The sequence below is a fragment of the Thermobia domestica genome, chromosome 2 (assembly GCF_964235325.1).
Source record: "Thermobia domestica chromosome 2, izTheDome1.hap1.1, whole genome shotgun sequence".
In the NCBI taxonomy this organism is placed as follows: Eukaryota; Metazoa; Arthropoda; class Insecta; order Zygentoma; family Lepismatidae; genus Thermobia; species Thermobia domestica.
The window spans coordinates 56,353,951-56,376,191 of record NC_137455.1 but is presented as its reverse complement, the minus strand read 5'-3'; the positions used below and the strand labels follow the sequence as shown (position 1 = coordinate 56,376,191).

The following is a 22,241-nucleotide window of genomic DNA, read 5'->3' as shown; positions in this document are numbered from 1 at the left end:
AAAATGCTTAATAGACCATTTTTTTCGGGGGGAGGTCTTAACAATATGTATAACAATATGTCTAACCGTCTCGTGACCCCCAGGTTGAAAAACCCTGCCCTAGAATATACAACAATTTTAACTGACTTTGTTGACAATGGAGATGTGTTGATGATATTTATATGTAATAAATTAACAGCAAATATATTATTTTCTTCTTTCTTCACAGTATATGAAGCAGTATTTTATTTAAATAATGGATCCTCCAGTATCATTCAGCAATGAAGGTGAAATAAATGATGATGACATTGTTATAACAGGAATAGCAGGAAGATTTCCAGAAAGTGACAATGTAAATGAGCTTCGTGACAATCTATATAACAAGGTTGACCTTGTCACAGAGGATGAACGAAGATGGAAGTCTGGTAAGAAATCGTTAACTTTCAAACGAACAACAATCTTTAAAATTTAACTTGTTTTAATTGTATTCTTAAATAGAGCTACCGCATTCTTAGGCTGCAGGTAGCTCCAGGATTGATTGCTATGATATATGAACGCTTTCCCTCGTGAGCATATCTAGAAAATTCCAACCTCCTGTCAGCTTACAAGGAAAGTATTTGGACTCGAACTGGTGAATACGCACAAAAAGGAAAGAATGTGCAATGTTAGCATCTCGGAAGCAAACAGTGGTGTCCGTTTTTCTGCAAGATAGTGTAAACGTCCGCAAGAGCAACGGAAATTAGAGCACGTGCCATAATTACAGGGTGTCTATAAAGTCTGACCCCGGGCCATATTTATGACAACAATTCGGTGGATGAAAAAATCGGTGCACACATATCCAATTATTTTTAGGGATACACAGTTTGAATGAAAACGTTGTGTCCCAGGGTCTCCCGGAGAGTCCAAACAAAATTATCAAATGGTAAGGGGGATTAAGTAGTAAATCTTTGGGGAGTAATTTTGTGGTTCATTGGCGTTTCGTCGCGTCTCTCCCGCTGGTGGTATAGTTTTCAGAACGGAAGTGGAGCCACCGTGGATCGTCGCTGCGGGGCCGCCAATTTTTGGCTAGATGTCGCTAGTTACCCATCGATGGTCCATCAATGCTTACGGCATGAAGTTATTTTAATATGTAGTTAGTAATGTATCGTATGAGGTGTGCAAAAGTCTGAACTATTTATTATGCCTTTATATCATTCGTACTCTGTGTTTATACGCGTAGTAGCTTTTCTTATTCTACTTTCAGATAGCTGTGCGAGTGATTTTATAAAAACAATGAAAACACTGCACTGTTTTTTAGGCTTCGAAAATATTGATAGTCTTTTAATCCAGGGGCATCATTTAGGGGGGCAGGAAGGGAAATTTCCCCCCTGAGTTTGAGAGTTATATAAATTTTATCACTAGAATAGTAGTAAGTCAGTGAAAAGCGCGAAATTTTACATATATCAAGGGGTCTTGCCCCTCCCAAGCCAAATCTGAAATGACGCTATTGTTTTAATCTATTAGTAATATTGTGTTTTTAAATAATTAAAATGTTTTAAGCGAGTTCTTGTCAGAAATCTTGTTTGAATCTTTACTTGACAACATAGCTTATACATTGAAACAAATATAAAGCGACAGCTATTTACTATACAAGTGGAAAATTAATAACTGTTCAATCGATAACGTGCTAATAAATTTAGTTGGAATCGTATAGTGGTGTCAATTGTGGTCTAGTAGTTATTTTATAGCTCTAATAAAAATGCTGAACCGCTGAAATTTAAACAAATTATTCTCCACTTAAACAGGTGGTCCAGGTATGCCTTCACGATCAGCAAAGCTGAATCATTTGGATAAATTTGATTCTTATTTCTTTGGTTTTACAAAGGACCAAGCAGACAGATGTGATCCCCAGTTGAGAATAATTCAAGAAGTAGCATTTGAAGCTTTAATGGATGCAGGTAAAACTTACTCTTGCTTATCAACTCTTATCTGCAACACTGGTATACTACACTATATGATTTCAATATACTATATGAATACCTGTGATATATTACGTTAAATATTGTTTTCCTATTAATATTATATTTATAGAAAACTTTCTGTCTACAGATGAAAGTACGGATATTTCAATCGAAACTGGAATCGGTTTCATATAACTGTAGAAACATGTTCAAAATTACAGAAATGCCATTTTTGTCTTCTTTCCAGAACTAAAACTTCATAGCTATTTCTTCAAATAGCATTATATCAGGATATTACATATTTGAAACCTACATCGTTACTCGTAAACTAAAATTTACAATGAAATTACAATTTACAATGAAAATTTAAAAGAAAAAAGATTTATTTAGAAAAAGTACCTAGATAAGAATAAGATCTATTCAAATAGATAATCTTTAAAGTCCATTACATGGTCATAGTTTTCCACCAAATGCTATACGAAACTTACTTGTGGCATTCATTTGGTCAAATAAGTTGGCTAAAACTTTCACACGCACTATAAACGATAAAATACAAAACTTAATTTTGTTGCTCATTTGTTTGCATTTCTTCATTCAATTGTTACATTTGTCTTGTAACCGCATAGTGATTTTCGTTTGTTTTCTTCGATGCAATGTTGGATAGGAATAGAACATGTTTCATGTTAGAAGAGTTGTATCAAATGTTGTAACCAACCCAAAAGTTGCATACAACTTGATATCGTACACGTTCAAATTCCACTTTGCTGAAACATTTGATACAATATTTAATAGAATATTTGATTATGTATAACAAGTTTAACAGACGTAAAGATCATAATATGTTTGCAGAAATTTGATATCTCAAACAGTTTCGGACGTATGAAACACATGGATAGAGAGCAAAACACTACTTAAAATTACTTACTTTTGGAAAATGTTTTATAACGATTATTGATTTTCTTTCCATCTATATACTACAGCAATAATTTGGGGGTAATTACAAGTTTCTAGTAATTTAAGCAGTGTTACAAATTTTAAGAATGTTTATCACATCTCCGGGACTTAAGAGATATCAAATCTCACTGAATGGCATTATAATATTTACGTTTATTGAAAATAATTTACATAATTGAATGTGATACTCGTCTAACATTTCTTCAAAATAAAATCTTTCAAAAAGTCAATTTTTTAATTTATTGTAACTTTGTTCCTATTTATTGCAAAGATATCATATCATGATCATAGTATTCGACACTAAGATGCTTTGGGTGTGCACAATGACCCCTCTCCTTATCTCACTTGGTTTATTACTGTTGTAGAGAAATAAAAATTTAAATGTTTGTGATATTGTACCGTCCTTAGATTTAAATGTGCTATTGTAAGTTTACGTCTTAATATGTAGATTTGAAATATGTAGTAACCTGAAGTAGTGCTATGTGAAAACATACACTATAACTTGATAATGGATTTCCAACACTGCTAGTCTGGTAGTGTTTGAGAGTATGTCAAATAATGTTCCCCTTTCCAAATTTTGCATTGTACATTTTTGGTAACATTTATCTTTTAATTTTGAAGTTACTAAAACATTTCATGATAACTGGTTCACTCTTTATATATACATCGTACAACTAAATATTAAAAAGAGCTTCCTAATTTACTGGTGAAAGTACAAGTGTTTCAAACTAAATTCGAATTGTTTCATAGATACGTAAGGTGGACCAGTTATCTTAATCGCCATAGTAGTTTTTAAACTAATATATGATAAATTGAGAAGTTTGTACCATGCAAATATCGACAGGGGAAATTGTTTGACAGTCTGCAATACCACTAGACTAACGGTGTTGCCAATTTTAATATATGTTTTTTTTTTAATATCATTACCACTCATTGTAGCTTTGGAACTTGTTTCATAAAATAAAAGACAAATTCTGACCAAAGAATACACTATCTAATAATTAATAGCATTACAGTTTAGGCAAAATAGCTTTGCCATCATCGGGCACATAATGAAATACGATTTCTAAAATTACAGCTTAATTTTAGATATGTTACAACTTTTAATGTTACAACTTTCACTTGAAAGCTTAACCTTCTAATTTCCACACCTTTGTTATTTTAATAAACAACTTTCACTTTTGAGAACTTTAAACTTTAATTGGCTATCTACTATTCAGTACACCTGTCTTACCTCTTTTTCTTTCCTTTTCTGCTTTATCCAATAACCTTCTCCGTACATTATGTATACACTATTCCAGTTCATAAGTTTCTTGTTTTCTTCCTTTCGTACCCATTCCGCTTCTTTCCATTTTCTTGCAATGCTTCTTCTCTTCCTTTCCAGCACCTCTACACCTTCCCAGGCTGTTTCGTGTCCTGTCTCCTTCATATGTTCATATGTTGCGTTACTATCCCTCTTTAATCTAACATCGTCCTTGTTTAATCCTTTCCTCGAACTTCATTCTTGTTTCTCCTATATAACTCATAGCACATTCTTTGCATTTAATACAACTCCATCACTTAGTTTAATCTCTGTTTCCTTTCTTTGCTTCCTTTTCAGTAAATCTAACATTATTCTATTCCCTTTTGTGCAACTTCTTACCCCTCCTCTTTTCAATAAGTTCTCCAGGACTTCCCTTTTCCTCCTCTACTTTCTATTCCAATCCCTCTTTCCTTTTCAGTTTCTCTGCCTTTTCTTTCTTTTCCCTTCCTCCCTCTTCTTTCTTGCCATTCTTCTTCAATCTATCTTCGCTATACCCATTCTGCACTAATAAACTATAGAACTGCTCTATGCTTTCTTTTCTGTTCTTATCATCACTGTCTATCATTTCTATTCTTCTCTCCATGTTTTATTTCGAATATCTGGTTAGATTAGTATCACATCTAATTACGTAGATAGCTTTAATAAACAAAATTAAGATCACAGTCCCGTTTACAGCAATTGTATATCTCAAACCGTTCCGGAGATACGATATACATAGGTAAAGTTTGGAAGGCCACTTTAATTATGTAAATGTCAGAAAATATCGTAATTAATATAACTACAAAAACTTGTTGCTGAAATGTTACGCAAGCAATTGAAAGCAATGATAGTTCTCAAAATTTTCCACAAATACGACATTTAGAGTAGAAAAGCAATATACTGTATTGTATATCCATGTTTTCCATATCTCCGAAAGTTTTGAAATAATTTATTGCTGTGTATGGTATTATGGTCTTTACATCGTTTGGAAACCATCTTTGTGATTGGATGTAATATTTATCTAAGCGCTTTTTCAAATTAAAGTCTTCGGAAGAAAAAGTCGAATTTTCAGTTCTTTGAAACTGTCCAATTTATTCGAAATACGTCACAACATGATTATTATATTTGGCATTAAGATATTTTGGTTGTGCAATGTAATGTTCGTCTTACTTTCAGTATTACTGTTATAGAAGGCTCCAAAATATGGATGTTTGTGATATTAAAAATGAAATGAAATCTTTAAGTTTTACGTCCACGGCTATGCCGGTTAGGCTAAAGGAGACGGTGATAATGAGAGATGAGTGAAATGAAGAAAGTGGGAGGAAACGGGAGAACCCCGAGAAAACCCACGAGCACGGTGTTTGTCCACCACAAAGTTCACTTGGCGGGGGCTGGGATCGAACCCGTGACCCCAAGCACCAGAGATGAACGCTCTACCACTGAGCCACCGCGCCCCGTTTGTGATATTATAGCGTTCTTAGTTTGTAATACTGATTATTAAATTTAGTATTGTAAGTTTCCGTTTAAAATAAAGATTTGAAATCTATACATATACAAAAATGACAGTGATTATGTTTGTGACTTTATAACACTTAAACCACCCGACCGATCTCGATCAAATTTTCAACATAGACGATAATTCGTACCTGGGACTGTTTTTATCTATTCACTTTGATGGTGCAACTTAGGGCAGGGGGATATATATGTATAAATTATCGAAAATGACCGATATTAATGTTGAATCCATAGTTTTGGGGGTCACTGGGATTAACAGTAACACTTACGATGCCGTTTAAATCCAAACTCAGCCCCACAACATGGGGAGGGGGAGAAGAGAACCCATGCGTATCACACGGCTAACTTTATGTGGCAATGTTTCAAGTTGGAAATCCCGAAAAGTAATATAAGAACAAAATTCAAGGCGTGGAAACCGTATTTCCACTTAACCCCCTGCTACAGTTATGTACTTATCCCAGGGTGTAAACAATGTTAGGAAGACTTCGACATAGAAAGATTTGTCAGTATATTGGAACTATTCTAGGGCAATCTGCTTCATTTCATCATTACTGTGGAAAAGTAGACCTTAGAAATTATCATAGGGGTCCAAATAGGTGAAAAGCACTTGGCGCTAAGTCCAAACTATAAGGGAATGCGGTAATTCAGTGCAGATTTTAATTCTTCTGTGCCAGTCTAAAGCGGAAACAAGCATGCTTACTTTCCGGAACCGTAAATGGCCATAAATTATTGTGTTTACTGTTCAAAAACGAAAGATTACATGGCTTTGCAATTTCACAACAGGGACTATTGCCAATGAGAACCTGTTCAACGCGCTGAACGTTCCCAGGAATGACTATTGTGGGCTGGGATCCACTACCATTGAGATCGACAGTGATAGACGTAGGGTCATATTTGAAGCGCTTGCACCATTAAAATGTATTTCTGGGGCTGAATGACTCACCACCGCATTGTGACTGAAGTCTTCTTTAAATTTTAGCTGGTTTTATGCCCTTCTTCATCACTAAAAAGTTCATCACCACACGCAGTTCCGTGTACACGTTTACATTCTTGTCTGCCATCTTGAATAACTATCACCGGACTAGCGTGCAAAAAGGGCACTGCCTGCTAGTAACAGGACACAGTTGTTGATTCCTGATGCATGCAATACCCCCACAGTAGATTTAATGTTAAACCTGCAAAAAAAAAAAAAAAAATCCCAGATTGACTTGAACGTCCTTTGTATATGAAAATCGAAGCATTTACAAGATGCGAAAGGAAGCAGAAAGATGGTCACTGGCTGGAAACTAACAGTTTTTATTTTTATCTTATTTTCAAAAACTTCTTCTTAACTTAGATTATGATTGAACATATACAGTATTTCGTAGGTTTCTCTTTTACTTAAATAATAAGCTGTAAACTAGTTTATGTACGTGAAGATATACAGTTAAATTCTTTTCCCTTATATTTATACTGTAATAAATGTTTAATAATATTGTGATATAGCTGGATGGTGCTCATTGTCTTGCTAACTTTACATGATACTAAAATTACAATTACTGAATGCCAAATAGACTTTGTGGTGGGCAAACGTCGTCTGCGTGAGTTTTTTCGGGTTCTTCCGTTATCTTCCACTCTCTTCAATAATAGAATGAAAATTACCGATCTGGCTCAATTTTTATCGGATTTTTAGTGATTTTTTGTAACCAGATCTAGTAACTTTTTGTACTCTTTCATGACCCTTTCTTCTAACCTTTTTATTGTGCAATCTATGCTATGCTAGAGGTTGAAAAATGATGTAATACTCCTTTACCGTGTAATCTCTGCTATATTAAATAGGGATTGGAAAATACGTAATCTTTGCTATGTTAAATAGAGGTTGGGAAATGTGTAATCCTAAATAGGAATTGAAACAATGGTCATAAAAGAGAACGAGTACGCCCCCATACTCTTTTTCCAGCATAGAAAAGGGGACCTCTAAGAGTACAAAAAGTTACTAGATCTGGTTACAAAAAATCACTAAAAATCCGATAAAAATGAGTGAGATCGGTAATTTTCATCCTACATTCTTCATTCTACTATCTCATTCATTATCATAATTTTGTCTCCCTTAGCCTCGGTATACAATTGTTGGACATTAAAGTAGAAAGAGAACAATTATTTTTGGCCCTGGGGAAAATATTTGTAGAGGCTTTATTTTTTAAGCTCCTTAATAGTAATATGGACAACATCGTAGTGAGTAGAAATTTTTGGCATTCTTTCGTTATTTCCCACATTCTCATTCCGCCACATTCATTGAATATTAAATTAATTATTTATTTTCATTTCTATTCATACTCGTCCACAGCGGTAGCTGATCGACTTCCAGCAACATCTGTAAATTGCAGAAAATTTTCTTTCATCACCATTGTCACGTAGTGTAATAGTTTTTAAAGTTGTGAGTTATGTGCTATGTCTGTTATTTTATCTAGTAATATTGCTTCTGAATTGTATTGGAAGTTTTATTGTATTGGAATTCTATTTTGTCTAGTAAATATTTCTACATGTTCATATCTTTTTAAATACGGTTTGTCTTTCTATAGGAATAAGCCCACCATCGTTAATGCGTAAACCAGTAGGAGTTTTTTCAGCAGCGTGCTACAATGAAACTCAGATGGTCAGAATGGTTCAGGACAATGCAGAGCCAAAAGGAATTGACTTAGCATATAATAGCGTGTGTATGCTGGCCAACAGATTATCCTTCTTTTTTGGATTAACAGGTATGAACCTGGTATGAACCTCGTTCTCATCAACGTATAAGTAAATCATGAGCACATTAGTGCATTTCTATTATTTCACTAATCATTTTCATTTAATTTTCAGGATAGCTTATCTCATATAAACACACACAAACACGTCACGATTAGCTTTTTTATGTCAATATCACTTTAAATAAGAAATAACACTTATTATCTGCAAATTATATTGTAAAACAAACCTCTCTCTTTCATCCTTTGCTAATATTAACAAAGAAACTTAGCACAAATGTTTTACAGGACAAAAACATAAATAGCAAGCTGTTCATTCCTGTAAACTTTTATTATTATTACTAGTATTACGGGGATATCAAAAAGTAACGTCTCTTGTCATTCCAGATCTTTAATAATGCATCAATTATCATAGTGAAACCTAAAGTCTTTTCTACATATCTCTACTGTTCCACATAATCACCGTTCAGTTCAATGCACGCCACCGCTGAACCCAAGTATCAAATCCATGATAATAGAACTGGAGTTTGTTGTCTGCACTATGTTTTGACAGCTGTTTCACCCCATCCCTATCAACAAATCTTGTTACAGATACGCCAATGTTTCATCTTCAGCGACTCAATCCTTAAAAAAGCTCTGATGTACTTCAAACGAGGTTAGAAGCTCTTGGTCAATTCCTTGAGAATTTACTGAACATCTACTTTGTGGAATTCTAAAGCACAGATTAACGCCTGAGCTAACCCATAAGGCACGTTAAGTACGGCTGCCAGCTCCTTGATTGTGATGCACCGATCCGCACAAATCAATTCATCTGCCTGGCGGTTCTCTGTCCTTCGTCAGTGATGTTGATGGATGCCTGGTTGGGGGTTTATCTACAATATCAATTTCTCCTTCTTTGAACCTCTTTACCCAAAGTCTGATATTGCTTATGTGCACTACTGTGTCCCTGTAGATATTTGTCAGTTTCCTATAGATTTCTAAACGAATGCAACCCTCTTTGGACAGGAACTCGATCAAAGCTGCTTGTTTATCCTCAAATTCATGGCTTCCTTCAGTCAATTTAAAACATACACAAGTAACAGTCAAGGTCTAATATACATAACAACATATCAACAACGCGCTACTCATTACGGAAAATTATGCGAAGGCATTGCGTTTTGATATCTCATATTTCTTTGAACTAGTGATTAAAAATCATCAGAAAAGAGAGGACACGAGTCAATCGTCTCACGAAAGTGATTATAACAAGAATCTGATTGGTTCAAGAATTTCTTTGTCTTTGATCTAGATCACATTTAGATCAAGGGAATAGATATTCATACACGTAGTGAGAAATTTTAGTATATATGAACTCAAAGTAATGAAAGTGAAGTTTTGAACTTTCTAACATTGCAATCCATCTGTATACATCAGTAATAGAAATTGTGTAAGTACTATTTCAGTAAAAATACCTGATTTTTTACAATAATCACTGCATAGATGTAATGCATACAAATGCTGACAGTTGAATTTTCGAGCCCTAATCGAATAGAAGTATTAAAGGAAACCACGTAAGCACTTTCTAATCGAACTAGGATATAATCCATCACACACATCGATTCAGTAATGATCATTTGCTTTTAACATTAAAAAAAAATGCGTCTCCAATGCATGTATTTTAATCCTCTGCCAATTGTCTACAATTTTAGTCTGCAAGTTCTTAGGTTAAGCAATTCAATTTACGCAGTTTTTGACAGCTCGTAAGACCAATTGAATCGTATAAACTGCTTATTGTAAATAAGCAAATGAGGTTTCAATGTGAAATTCACGTTATTGGTTTCAGAAAGATTGGATAGCGATTTGACTAGATATGGCAGATCAGGAACCAGTGTTCCATCTTCAACCCAGCCGAACTCCTTCATTTTTAAAAGGCTATTTAACTACGCTTAGATGAATTATATTTTTAAAATTTTTAGTCGTTAGTACTATTCCTCATATGAAACTGTTCATTTTTTAAAAAAAATTAGTTTCCGGTGTACAAACCTTTTCCTGCAGGTGAATGTGTGTGCATTTGTGTGTATATATGTGTGGTTCTTTATTTCTCCGCAACTACCGACCAGAACTAGCCTAAATCAAATTTGGTGAGCAATTACTTCATCGTTCAAGGAATAAACATCGCTGTATTTGATGACAGAGCTAGACCAGGTACATGCACGGCTCGCCTTGTATGAAGTACTTTGTTTATCGGTAATTAGTGGCCGGATCTGAACGAAATTTGGTGGTAAAGTAGGCCATTGTTTAAGGCTAGGTTGGGCAATATGTCTTGTTTTAAAGGTCACATTGACAATGTTCATTTTCCAAGAAGGCCGCACAAGATGGTTTTGAACAGTTTCTGTAGTTATTTTATAATTGTTAGTTACACTAATAATTTACGTGAAAATGTATAGCACTATAGCATATTATGTAAAACAATAAGGTAAGAAAATTTATCACTCACTTACGTTTTGCTTTCCAAAGCACTTTTCTAGGATTGCTTTTGTCGAGAAAGCATCGAGATATTAGGTTCTAGCATGGAGATTTTGAGCTTTAATTGGCTTTCAAGATACACATCTTTGATCTGAATTCTCGTCATTCGTATCAAGTGTTCTTGGTTTATCGCATATTTCATGTTTCTTATATAATTTAGCATTTTTCACAATACTCCCAGAAGGCCGCACTTCATGGCTTTGAAGGCCGCAGGTTCTCCAATCCGTATATTTGGCTTTCGAACTCGGCTAGGGACAGATTCGGATCGCCTTGTATGTGGTGTTTTATTTCTTGTTAACTACTGGTCGAATCTGAACCAAATTTGGTGGGTTAGTGGTCCATCGTCTATATCTGGTAGCCGAGCTCGGTCAAAAATCAAATTTTCAAGCTGAGATCATCTGAGTTTTGTTCACCGGTTATGTTCTCCATATGTTTAGTAAAATTGATTTTAATTTATTTAAATGCAAAAAAGTATATAGAAATAAACATCTCAAAGTGATTTTTATCATTTTGTCAATAACAATTATAACACTTTTAAGACTACACAATTCTTTTTTAGGACCAAGCTTTTTAATAGACTCAGCTTGTTCTGGTAGTGCCACGGCAATTCATCAAGCATATTCCAGCATAAAGAATGGACTATGCGATTCTGCACTTGTAGGAGGCACTAATATCACTTTACTTCCGTCAATAACCCAAAGATTCTTTGATTTGGGTGTACTCAGTGAAGATGGTCGCTCGAAAACCTTTGATGACTCAGGTATGTGAATGCAAATCTGAGATTTACAAGCATATAGGCTAAAGTTTTCAGTCATACATATTGTTCTAATGCATGTGTCTGTAGGAGAAGAAAGAAATACACATAAAGAAATGATAGAAAAAGAAGCAAACAAGATGTAAGATCTTAGCCAGTTGCCTAGGCATATACCTATACGTAATACCTATAGACATATACCTATACGTAATGTTATAGTGTAGTATACCATATCGTCATATGAAAACCGGAAGAACGTAACTCCATTTTCGTAGGTTTACGGGAGAGAGAAAAGTTATTTTTTTTTCTTCAAATAAATGTTGTTTAAATAAGATGGTTAACACATTATTGCATAGTCGACAATTCATGACAAAGTAAGGTTTAATAACACTCAAATGACACCAAGTGGGGCTGTTAGAACTATTTTCATAATCCAAGCAATCAAAAATCCTATTATTGGAGTTACGTTCGTCTGGTTCTCATACGACGATATATAATGTATGTATAGAGTAATTCGGGGGAAATGACCATAGGGGGAAGTGAATAGAGTTAAGGTTAATGATATGTGGAAACAAAGCATGATCAGCGCTGACCTTGCACTAGGGGTGTTCGGAATTCGATTTCGTATTCCGGAATTCGGAATTCATCTAATTCCGGAATGTTCCGGAATTCCGGAATCTCGGAATTCCGGAACGTTTCGAAATTCCGGAATGTTCCGAAATTCCGGAATTCCGGAACGTCTTAAAACTGTTTTCCGATTCCGGAATTGGAATTTCCGTTCCGAAACATTCCGGAATTCCGGAATTAGGAACAGCCCTACCTTGCACAGCCCGTATGTGTGCAGTATTGAGTCTGGGGCCGAATTATTGAATGGAGCGAGCACGGACAGCAGGGAGATGAGTAGATTTCTAGCCTTTTTTGTTGCTATTGTCAGGGACGGACGCAGGGGGTGGGTCCGGACCTCCTCCGAAATTTCGAATTTTGTGTAAATTTATCCTAATTTTAGGGGCAATTTTAGGGATTTTAATATAAAATACCTTCATATTGAGTTTGGACCCCCCGAAATAAATTTCTGCGTACGCTACTGGCTATTGTAATATGGAACAATAAGAAACTAGGGCATTTCTTTCCTGAAGTAATCGTGTTGTACCCAATACTTCCACAGCAGCTTGAGGCGATTATTAGGTACGCATGTATATAAATGTGCCTCAATATATTAATAACATAAAGCTAACATGTTTTGAGAAAAGACGACGAGGTAGGGTGAAATGACTAACATATTTTGGGGTGATATGAATAGTCCTATTAATCATTATGATGTAGTGTTCTGTCCGAAGATAGGTCTTTGACCTCTGGTCTGGGTGAACCCATAGTGGTTTGTTATTGCCTTCAATGGGAGGATGATGACGTCCTAAGGACGGGACCTACAGTTTAACGTGAGATTCGAACTACTTGCAGCCACTTTCTTCTTAAGCATTTCTACTACAGTAGCTGATGTATATACCTTTATATCATGTAGGTGTTTTTCGTTAGCTGTATATTCAGTACATAGCAGTGCATATCTTGTTATTTGCATTGTGTCGAGGACACTTCTTCTCAGCACTTCACCCCATATGTATATTCACTTCATTCCCACGAGTGAGGTGCAGTGAATAATTTACCTTTTATGGTTCATTTCTTTCTTTGCACGTTACTTCAGACACGATATGAACCATTCTTGTATTTTCAGAATGCAGAAGGTCTATCCTATTCATATATAATTGTTAATCAGTCTTGCTACTATTCCTGTGTAAGACTTTCTCACTTTCATGCTTACTATGTTCACTTCCCCCAAAATTACTCTATATGGGTTGTTCGGAGCACAAGGAAATTAAGTCCAATCACCAAAATTCTGAGAAAAAGAGACGTAAAGTCTGTAGGGAACGCCTAAGTCCATGGAAAAGTTTATACAATGTTTTAGATTATGGAGTTACTTATAATATATGGATATAAACCTTTTAAGAACAGAAAGAAGCTTCAGTTAGAGATCTAAAAGTTGAAAAATGTATAAAACGAACAAAAGTGGGTCTGAACGCATCTTATTTCACACATAAATTCTACTATCCACATCCTTTGCCAAATGCTGCAACCTGTTCAATTTTCTGTTTGTTGTGTGTCAATAAATATGTTAAACACAACCCAACATTCTCTTGCTGCGGTAACTTAAAAATCTGAAACAGGAATATAATTCATATAATGTATCGTTTTAAAAGTTTCTCTCTCTTTTATTCAAAAATATTAAATTCTTTGAAATGGCGTGGGTACTTTCTGAAAAATCCTATCCTGAAATTTTTTGGAGCTAAAACTTTATATGAAAAAAAAAATGAAATGAAATCTTTAAGTTTTACATCCCACGGTTATGCCGGTCAGGTGATGATGAGGGATATGGTGGAATGAAGAAAGTTGGAGGAAACGGAAGAACCCCGAGAAAACCCACGATCACGGTGTTTGCCCACCATAAAGTCCACACGGCGCGAGCTGGGATCGAACCAGGGACCCCACGCACCGTAGGTGAATGCTCTACCACTGAGCCACTGCGCCGTCCGCAACTTTACATGGAAGCTAAATAATAAGTACCTAGGTATAATCGTCTTAATTTTTAAAGAAATTTTGTTTCCCAAAACTCCTTTATATATTCCTCTAACTGTGTCCCTGTGTCCGGCCGTCCAAGAGACACAGGGATCTCAGGAATCAAATTAGGATGAATTTTGGCGAAGACATAGAGAGTCAAAAGCTAGGGATCGAGCTCGACGATGGAAATGATATTCAAGCCGGAAATGGCACAAATCAATCACTTCCTGTTTCAACGTTGATCAAGAGAGATTAAAACGGTAATAGATAGCAAGAGGCAGTATTCCCAAATCGATTTAACGTTCTAAGAATAGGGACATCTCTCTTAACACCCTATTTAAATCGAAAGGAGAAGACATGAACCACTTCCTCTTTTAACATTCACTACTGTAGGGTAAGAAGGGTATTGATAGCTGTTTTCTGCAACCCTTTGGGGGTCCTATGGTACAATTTGTACCATACGGGTGTTTCATGGTACATTGCGTTATAACTCTTCTATTTGAGCTTTTTCGTCCGTTTTGTTTAAGTCCAGAGGCATTGTAGAAGACCTTACGTAAGGTTTCACACCTTCCTGCGTCGAGACATAGGAGGTGATGACGTCATAATTTTAAAATATATATTTTCTCTTATTAAGCCTATGTTCATTATTTTTTGGCGGGCTTATTTTTGCACGTAGAAGATTAAAATTTTGCACAAACATTCAGTCCACCAAGTAGTATTTACCAGATTTTTTTCAGATTTCTGCATTAAAACAGGGGGGTTCCAGAGGGGCAAAGAGTTGAAAAAAGGGATATTTTTACCAAAAAATCCCTTTCTTCGGGATTTTCCCGCCTTAGATACATGATGGAGACACGTGAGTCGTACCGTCTGAAAGACAGTTCTATTCTGAAGAGAATGATGGGCGAAACATGACCCTAGGGTAATTAGGGATGTCTCAGGGAATTTTTATCAAAATATAATTCTGTATAGGGGAATATTGGACATTTTCGTTTTTTTTTTTTTTTTTTTTTTTTTTTTTGCGGGCTTATTTTTGCACCTAGAAGATTGAAATCGTGCACAAACATTCAGTTCACCAAGTAGTATTTAACAGATTTTTTAGATTTCTGCGTTAAAACAGGGGGGTCCAGAGGGGCAAAAGTTGAAAAAAGGGATATTTAGACCAAAAAATCCCGGAGACACGTGAGTCGTACCGTCTGAAAGGCAGTTCTATTCTGAAGAGAATGATAGGCGAAACAAGACCCTAGGGTAATTAGGCATGTCTCAGGAAATTTTTTACCTGAGATCATGGTCTTATGCGGTAATTTGGGCATTGTGGGGATTCTTGATAAAATTTCTCCCGCCCTTAGTATTCAAGATAGAAACTTGAAATTTGGCACACACATTCAGTCTATCAAGTACTATTTATAAGATTTTTTTGAGATCTCTACGTTCACACAGGGCCGCTCCAGAGCAAATCTCTTGAACCGCCCGCCCGATCTCGATCAAATCTTCAACGTATGGTCTGCGAGTGTTTTTAGCTATTTACTTTGACGGCACAACTTAGGGGAGAGGGAGGAGGGGAATATAGAAAAAAATAAATAAAACTTAATAACTCTTGAACGACTAGACAAATCTTGATAACATTTTCAATATAGATGAGGTTCGGAAATAGGATGACTTTTATCATTTCACTTTGACGGAGCAACGTAGAGGAGGGGCTGGAGGGGGAGATATATAAAAATCAATAAATATGAAAATAAAAGTGACTATGTTCGTGAATTAATTAATTTCAAACAACCAGATCGATCTCAATCAAATTTTCAACATATATGAAGTTCAAACATGGGAAGTTTCTTGTTATTTCATTTTGACAGTAGATGTTAGGGGAAGGGGAGGGGAGGAGGAGAAATATATGAAAATAAATAAATCTTAATAACTCTTGAACCAACCGACCGATCTCGATCTAACTTTCAACATAGATAAGATTTGGACCTGGGATGTTTTCTGCATTTCACTTTTACAGTGCAGCGAAGGGGAGGGGGGATATATGTCAAAAAATTAAATATAAGTGACTGTCTTTGTGACTTCATCGCGTTTAAACCACCCGGCCGATCTTAACCAAATTTTCAATATAGATGAGGTTCGGACCTGGGACGGTTTTTATCATATCACTTTAACGGTAGAACTTAGGGAAGGGGGAGGGGAGGGGATAAATCTATAAAAATAAATTAAACTTAATAACTCTTGAGCCACCAGACCTATCTTGATCAAACTTTCAACATAGATAAGGTTCGGGCCTGGGATGTTTTCGTTATTTCACTTTTACGGTGAAATATGTAAAAAGAATAAAAATAAAAGCGACTGTCTTTGCGACTTCATGACGCTTTAACCACAGGACCGATATTAATCAAATTTTCAATATGGATGAAGTTTTTATCATATCACTTTGACGGTAGACCTTAGGCGAGGGAGAGGGGATATATATATATATATATATATATATATATATATATATATATATATATATATATATAAAACTTAATAACTCTGGAACCACCCAATCGATCTCGATCAAATTTTCAACATAGATAACGTTCAGGCTTGGGATAATTCTTATCATTTAACTTTGAAGGTATAACGTAGGGGAGGGGGAGGAGGAGGCGGAGATATATGTAAAAAAAATGAAAGTGACTGTCTATTCTGTGACTTCACTCTTGAGCCACCTGACCGATCTCGATCAAATTTTCAACATAGATGAGGTTCGGGCCTGGAATGGTATTTATCTATTCACTTTGACGATAGAACTTAGGGGAGGAGGTAGGAGGGGGAGATATATATAAAAAGAAATAAAACTTAATAACTCTTCGAAAGCAGATAAATGAGTCGTAATAACGGTATCTCACGCAAAATTGTCTAGGGAGATCTTGTTCCACTTTTCGATTATCTTTTATCTATTTGAAGATATCACATAATTACTGTAAAATTAGCGGTATTTTAATTTCGCAGTGATAAGGCCTCTTAAACCAAATGATTCTTAGGACGTCTTTATTGTAAGTGTTTCTGTTTTCTCAATGAATAAAGTAATCAATGAAGTTTGCATCTGATGGATTATTTATTCTGTATTAGTAAATACTTTAAACTTGGAAGTTGAAAATTAATAAAATACTTAAATTCAAATATAGCATCTATTTAAATCAAGATATTCTAAACGTTTTCGTAGAAATAACAGAAATAATCAATACGAGGTGTGTTCAAACAAAGAATTGAAGCTTATTTTTATCTCCCACATACTGTAAACCAATGAAGCGACAAAGACTTTCTTCAATGTAGATGTAGAGGGGAAACTCATGCGCAGTCGTCAATTTTTTCCCGCCTAGAGAAAGTGTCAGTCGCAGGCAGTCGGCCAAACAGTAAAGACATGTAGTGAGTGGTCGTGAGATTCCAGTTTTTTTTTTTTTTTTTTTTTTTTTTTTTTTTTTTTAATGACAGAAAAACTTGAGTGGCGATATTGCATCAAATTTTGCTAACAGCGTGGAAACAACTCACTCGGATCGGTACATTCAATTTTGAATGAGAATTTGTGCATGAGGAGAGTGTTTGTGAAATTTGATTCACGCTTTCATGGCCAAACACAACGTTCCTGTGTGTCGTCAGGCTCTCCACTCACCCGACATGGCTTTGTGTGACTTTAAGTTATTTTTCAAGCTAAAAATACCACTAAAAGGGACAGATTTAACTCCAGAGAAGACATCATGCTGAATGCGATGGCACGGTTGCTTATAATTCCAAAAACTTCGTTTCAGAAGTGTTTCCATCAATGGCGGGAGCGCTCGGAGAAGTGTGTGCATTATCAACAGACTACTTTGAAGGAAATTAGTGTTTCGGATTTCCAAGTCACTAATTGTATTTTTGCCGACCAAAGGTTCGATACATTTTGAACACACCTCGTATCTAAATCATATTATACTGCAACTACAAATTTCTTATTCTTTCATGTTTCACACTTCTTTCAGCAAATGGGTATGCAAGAGGTGAAGCAGTAGTTGTATATTTTCTTCAAAAGGCTAAGGACGCCAAGCGAATTTATGCAAAAGTTGTACATGCCTCGTTGAATTCTGATGGATATAAATCTGAAGCAATTTATTTTCCGTCTAGACACTTACAAAAAGTCCTTCTAAACAAAACATACAAGGAAGCTGGATTAGACCCAAGAGATGTTGAATATTTAGAAGCCCATGGAACAGGAACTAAGGTCTATTTTTATTACTAATTTAATTAAATACCTAATACGTTATTATTTTATGGATCATATACAAATTTTTATTCTAATATAAAATTCATCTCCTTTATACATAAAAATCTTTTTATATATGATTAAAAAAAATAACTAAAGGTAAACGAAAACAGCTTTCCGTACTTTGCATAACTTAATCTATATTATAAAATTGAAAGTGACTATGTTTGTGACTCTTAATCTCTTGAACCACCCGACAGATCGGGATCAAATTTTTGATGTAGATGCGGTTCTGGCCTGGTAGTGTTTTTAGCTATTCATTTTGACTGTAGAACTTGAGGAAGGGGAAATAGAAAAAAATAATAAATAAAACTTAATAACTCTTGAACCACCAGACCGATCTCGATCAAAATTTCGACATAGATAAGGTTTGGGACTGGAATGATATTTATTATTTTACTTTGACGATGCAACTTAGGGGAGGGGGAGGAGGGATATATACTGAAGGCCGGATTAGTGAGAGTGTAGTGTAGGCCTATATATACATGTATATATATATATATATATATATATATATATATATATATATATATATATATATATATATATATATATATATATATATATATATATATATATATTTGGTCTAGGAATTAATTCGTGCGGGTGGACAAGAGATGGCGCAACGAACGGAGCGTCCCACAGTTCCGTGTATCCACACATGTGTTGCAAACCCCTGTCATCGCGTATCGTTCGTAGTATAGGGCAGTGGATTAAAGCGTCAACAACACCAGTTTGTAGTTAAGTGAACATGGCGCAATTTGTGCCTGATAAAGTGTTTTTGCGGGGTGTCCTGCTGCATTACTTTAACATGCAGAAAAGTGCGACTGAAAGTCATCGTATTTTGGTGGAAGTGTATGGTGACCATGCTCTAGCTGAGCGAACGTGTCAGAAGTGGTTTGCACGGTTTAGAAGTGGTGATTTCGGCTTGGCAGACCAAGAGCGAGCTGGACAGCCAAAAAAATTTCAAGACGAAGAATTGACAGCATTGCTCGAGCAGGATTCGTGTCAAACGCAGGAACAACTTGCAGCAGCATTAGGCGTTGATCAAACAACAGTCTCCAAACGCTTGAAAGCCATGGGAATGATTCAAAAGATGTCACATTGGGTTCCACATGAATTAAAAGACAGAGACGTTGAAAGACGAAAAACCATTTGCGAATTGCTGCTTCAACGACAGAGCAGAAAGGGGTTTCTGCATCGAATTATTACGGGTGATGAGAAGTGGATCCATTACGAGAACCCTAAACGAAAAAAGACCTGGGTGAAACCAGGTGAACCAGGTCCATCACAACCAAAACGAGATATTCACTGTGCAAAGGTTATGCTGTGCATATGGTGGGATATGAAAGGTGTGGTGTACTATGAGCTGCTGCAACCGGGTGAAACTATGAATGGAGAACGTTATCGACGACAATTAATGCGTTTGAAGCAAGCTCTGGCCAGAACACGACCAGAATGGGAGAACAGACATGATAAACTTATTGTTCAACATGATAACGCTCGCCCACATGTCGCAAAACCGGTCAAAACCTATTTAGAAAATGTCGGATGGGAAGTTTTACCCCACCCGCCGTATTCACCAGACGTTGCTCCTTCGGACTACTACTTGTTCGATTGCATGAACAACGATTTGATTGGACAGCGGTTTACTTCTTCAGAAGATATCGAAACATGGGTCTCTGACTGGATCGCTTCCAAGGATGAGGACTTCTTTCGCCACGGAATCCGTACATTGCCTGACAGATGGGCGAAAGTGGTGGCTAGCGATGGACAATATTTTTCTTAAGGTATTTATGTATTTTGTGTTTGTACTACAGCTTCAATGTGTGCGTACCAACCGCACGAATTATTTCCTAGACCAAAAAAAAAAAAAAAATATATATATATATATATATATATATATATATATATATATATATATATATATATATATATATATATATATATATATATATATGTGTGTGTGTGTGTGTGTGTGTGTGTGTGTGTGTGTGTGTGTGTGTGTGTAAAATAAAATGAAAATAACTGTCTCTCTGACTTCATCACTCTTCAACTACCCGACCGATCCCGATGAAATTTTCATCATAGATGAAGTTCATACCTGAGATGGTTTTGTCATATCACTTTAACGGTGCAACTTCGAGGGGGAGAAATATTTATAAATGATTGAAAACGACCGCTATTAGTGTCGAATTTATAGTTTTCGGGGTCGCTGAGATACAGAGTTACACTTCTGATGCTGATTCAATCCAAATTCAGCACCACAACTTAGGGGAAAGGGAGTATATAAAAATAATCGAAAATGGTTTATATTAGTGTCTAACCCATAGTTTTTGGGTTCGTTGAGATGAACAGTGACACTTCCGATTCCGTTTAAAACCAAATTCAGCTTGGCAACTTGGGGGAGGGAGAGAGATATATATAAAATGATCGAGAATGACGATATTAGTGTCGAATCCATAGTTTTCGGGGTTACTGAGATGAACAGTGGTCTTTCCGATGCGGCTTAAATTGATGCCACAAAAAACGTAAACAACATATTTCACGGGTACCAAACACATAAGATGCGGAGTTGTATATTTAAATTTTCATTTTAACCCAGCGAAGCGGGTAAACAATGCAAGTGAAATTATTTATTTATTTATTGAACAAATTCCCAGATATAGCATAATTGTACCATTTTACACAGGGAAATGTCAACAAGCGGGAAAAAAAGAAAAATAATAACGCAGGCCCGTATCCAGGGGGGTCTAGAGGGGGCTGCCCCCATAAATTTTTACTGGCCCCCTCTAAAATTTTCACGGTAGGCTTGCAAATGAACTATAATATGGGATGAACTAATATTTTTGGATCGCCCCCCCCCTAACTTCCACCGGGCCCCCCCTACATTTTCGGGCTGGCTACGGGCCTGTGCACAAGTAATATTATTTGGCCAGCGCGCGTTTTATTGTTCTCTCAAACACCGGGTAGCTCGAAAAAATGTCCACTTCACTAGTTAGATTATTATAATAGGTCGGTACTCGGTGAAAAAGAGACCTCTGTATAATTGTCAACCTAGGGCGTGCAAGATGGAATAGGTGGGTATTCCGTGTTTTGCGGGAAGGTTTTGAAATTATAATCAGAAATTCATTTCTAGTTTAATATATGTGAAATACATGGTGTAACAAAAAGGTACGGCAAAATTTCAGGGGTGGATTCCTTATAGGTCGACATTTAAAAAAGTTCATATGACCATATAAGTGAAATCTTTAAATTTTACGTCCCACGATTATGCCGGCTAAACTAAAGGAGACGACATATGACTATTTGTCGGGAAAGTCATCGTTACAGAGGACTAGCTTAGGAGAGTAATGACACTTTTTAAATTAAAATATGAAAATAGTACTCAAAAAAGTTATTTACTTACTTTTGTGCAGATAAGTAGTAGTAGTAGTAGTAGTAGTAGCAGGGCTCGTTTTGTTCCCCTTGTACTACAAGATATAGGGCTCGTTTTGTTCCCCTTGTACTCCATGATATAAATTTTGTGGCCAACTTAAAACGGATAGCGCGTAAAACAGCTGGCTAGAGTAGCGCGCAAAAAAAAAACGCGCCTCTCGAAGTGACTCAATTTAAACCTGAATAGCTCAGTTCCTAATTAAGCTAGAAAGATAATTTTGGTATCAATGTCTTCCTGAAGGATGAAGCTTTCCACTGATATCCA

The 22,241-nt window shown here is 35.9% G+C and overlaps 1 protein-coding gene across 1 annotated transcript in view; it reads left to right on the top strand.

The window, feature by feature from the left end:
• The first annotated feature begins 235 nt into the window (after positions 1–235).
• The window catches only part of LOC145679014 (fatty acid synthase-like), a 177,654-nt gene continuing 155,648 nt past the window's right edge, over positions 236–22,241 (top strand). The window contains exons 1-5 of the mRNA XM_081749614.1: positions 236–404; positions 1,764–1,916; positions 8,232–8,408; positions 11,461–11,661; positions 18,258–18,496. Of these exons, the coding sequence (XP_081605740.1) occupies positions 236–404; positions 1,764–1,916; positions 8,232–8,408; positions 11,461–11,661; positions 18,258–18,496 (939 nt within the window). The remainder of the gene's footprint in view (positions 405–1,763; positions 1,917–8,231; positions 8,409–11,460; positions 11,662–18,257; positions 18,497–22,241) is intronic.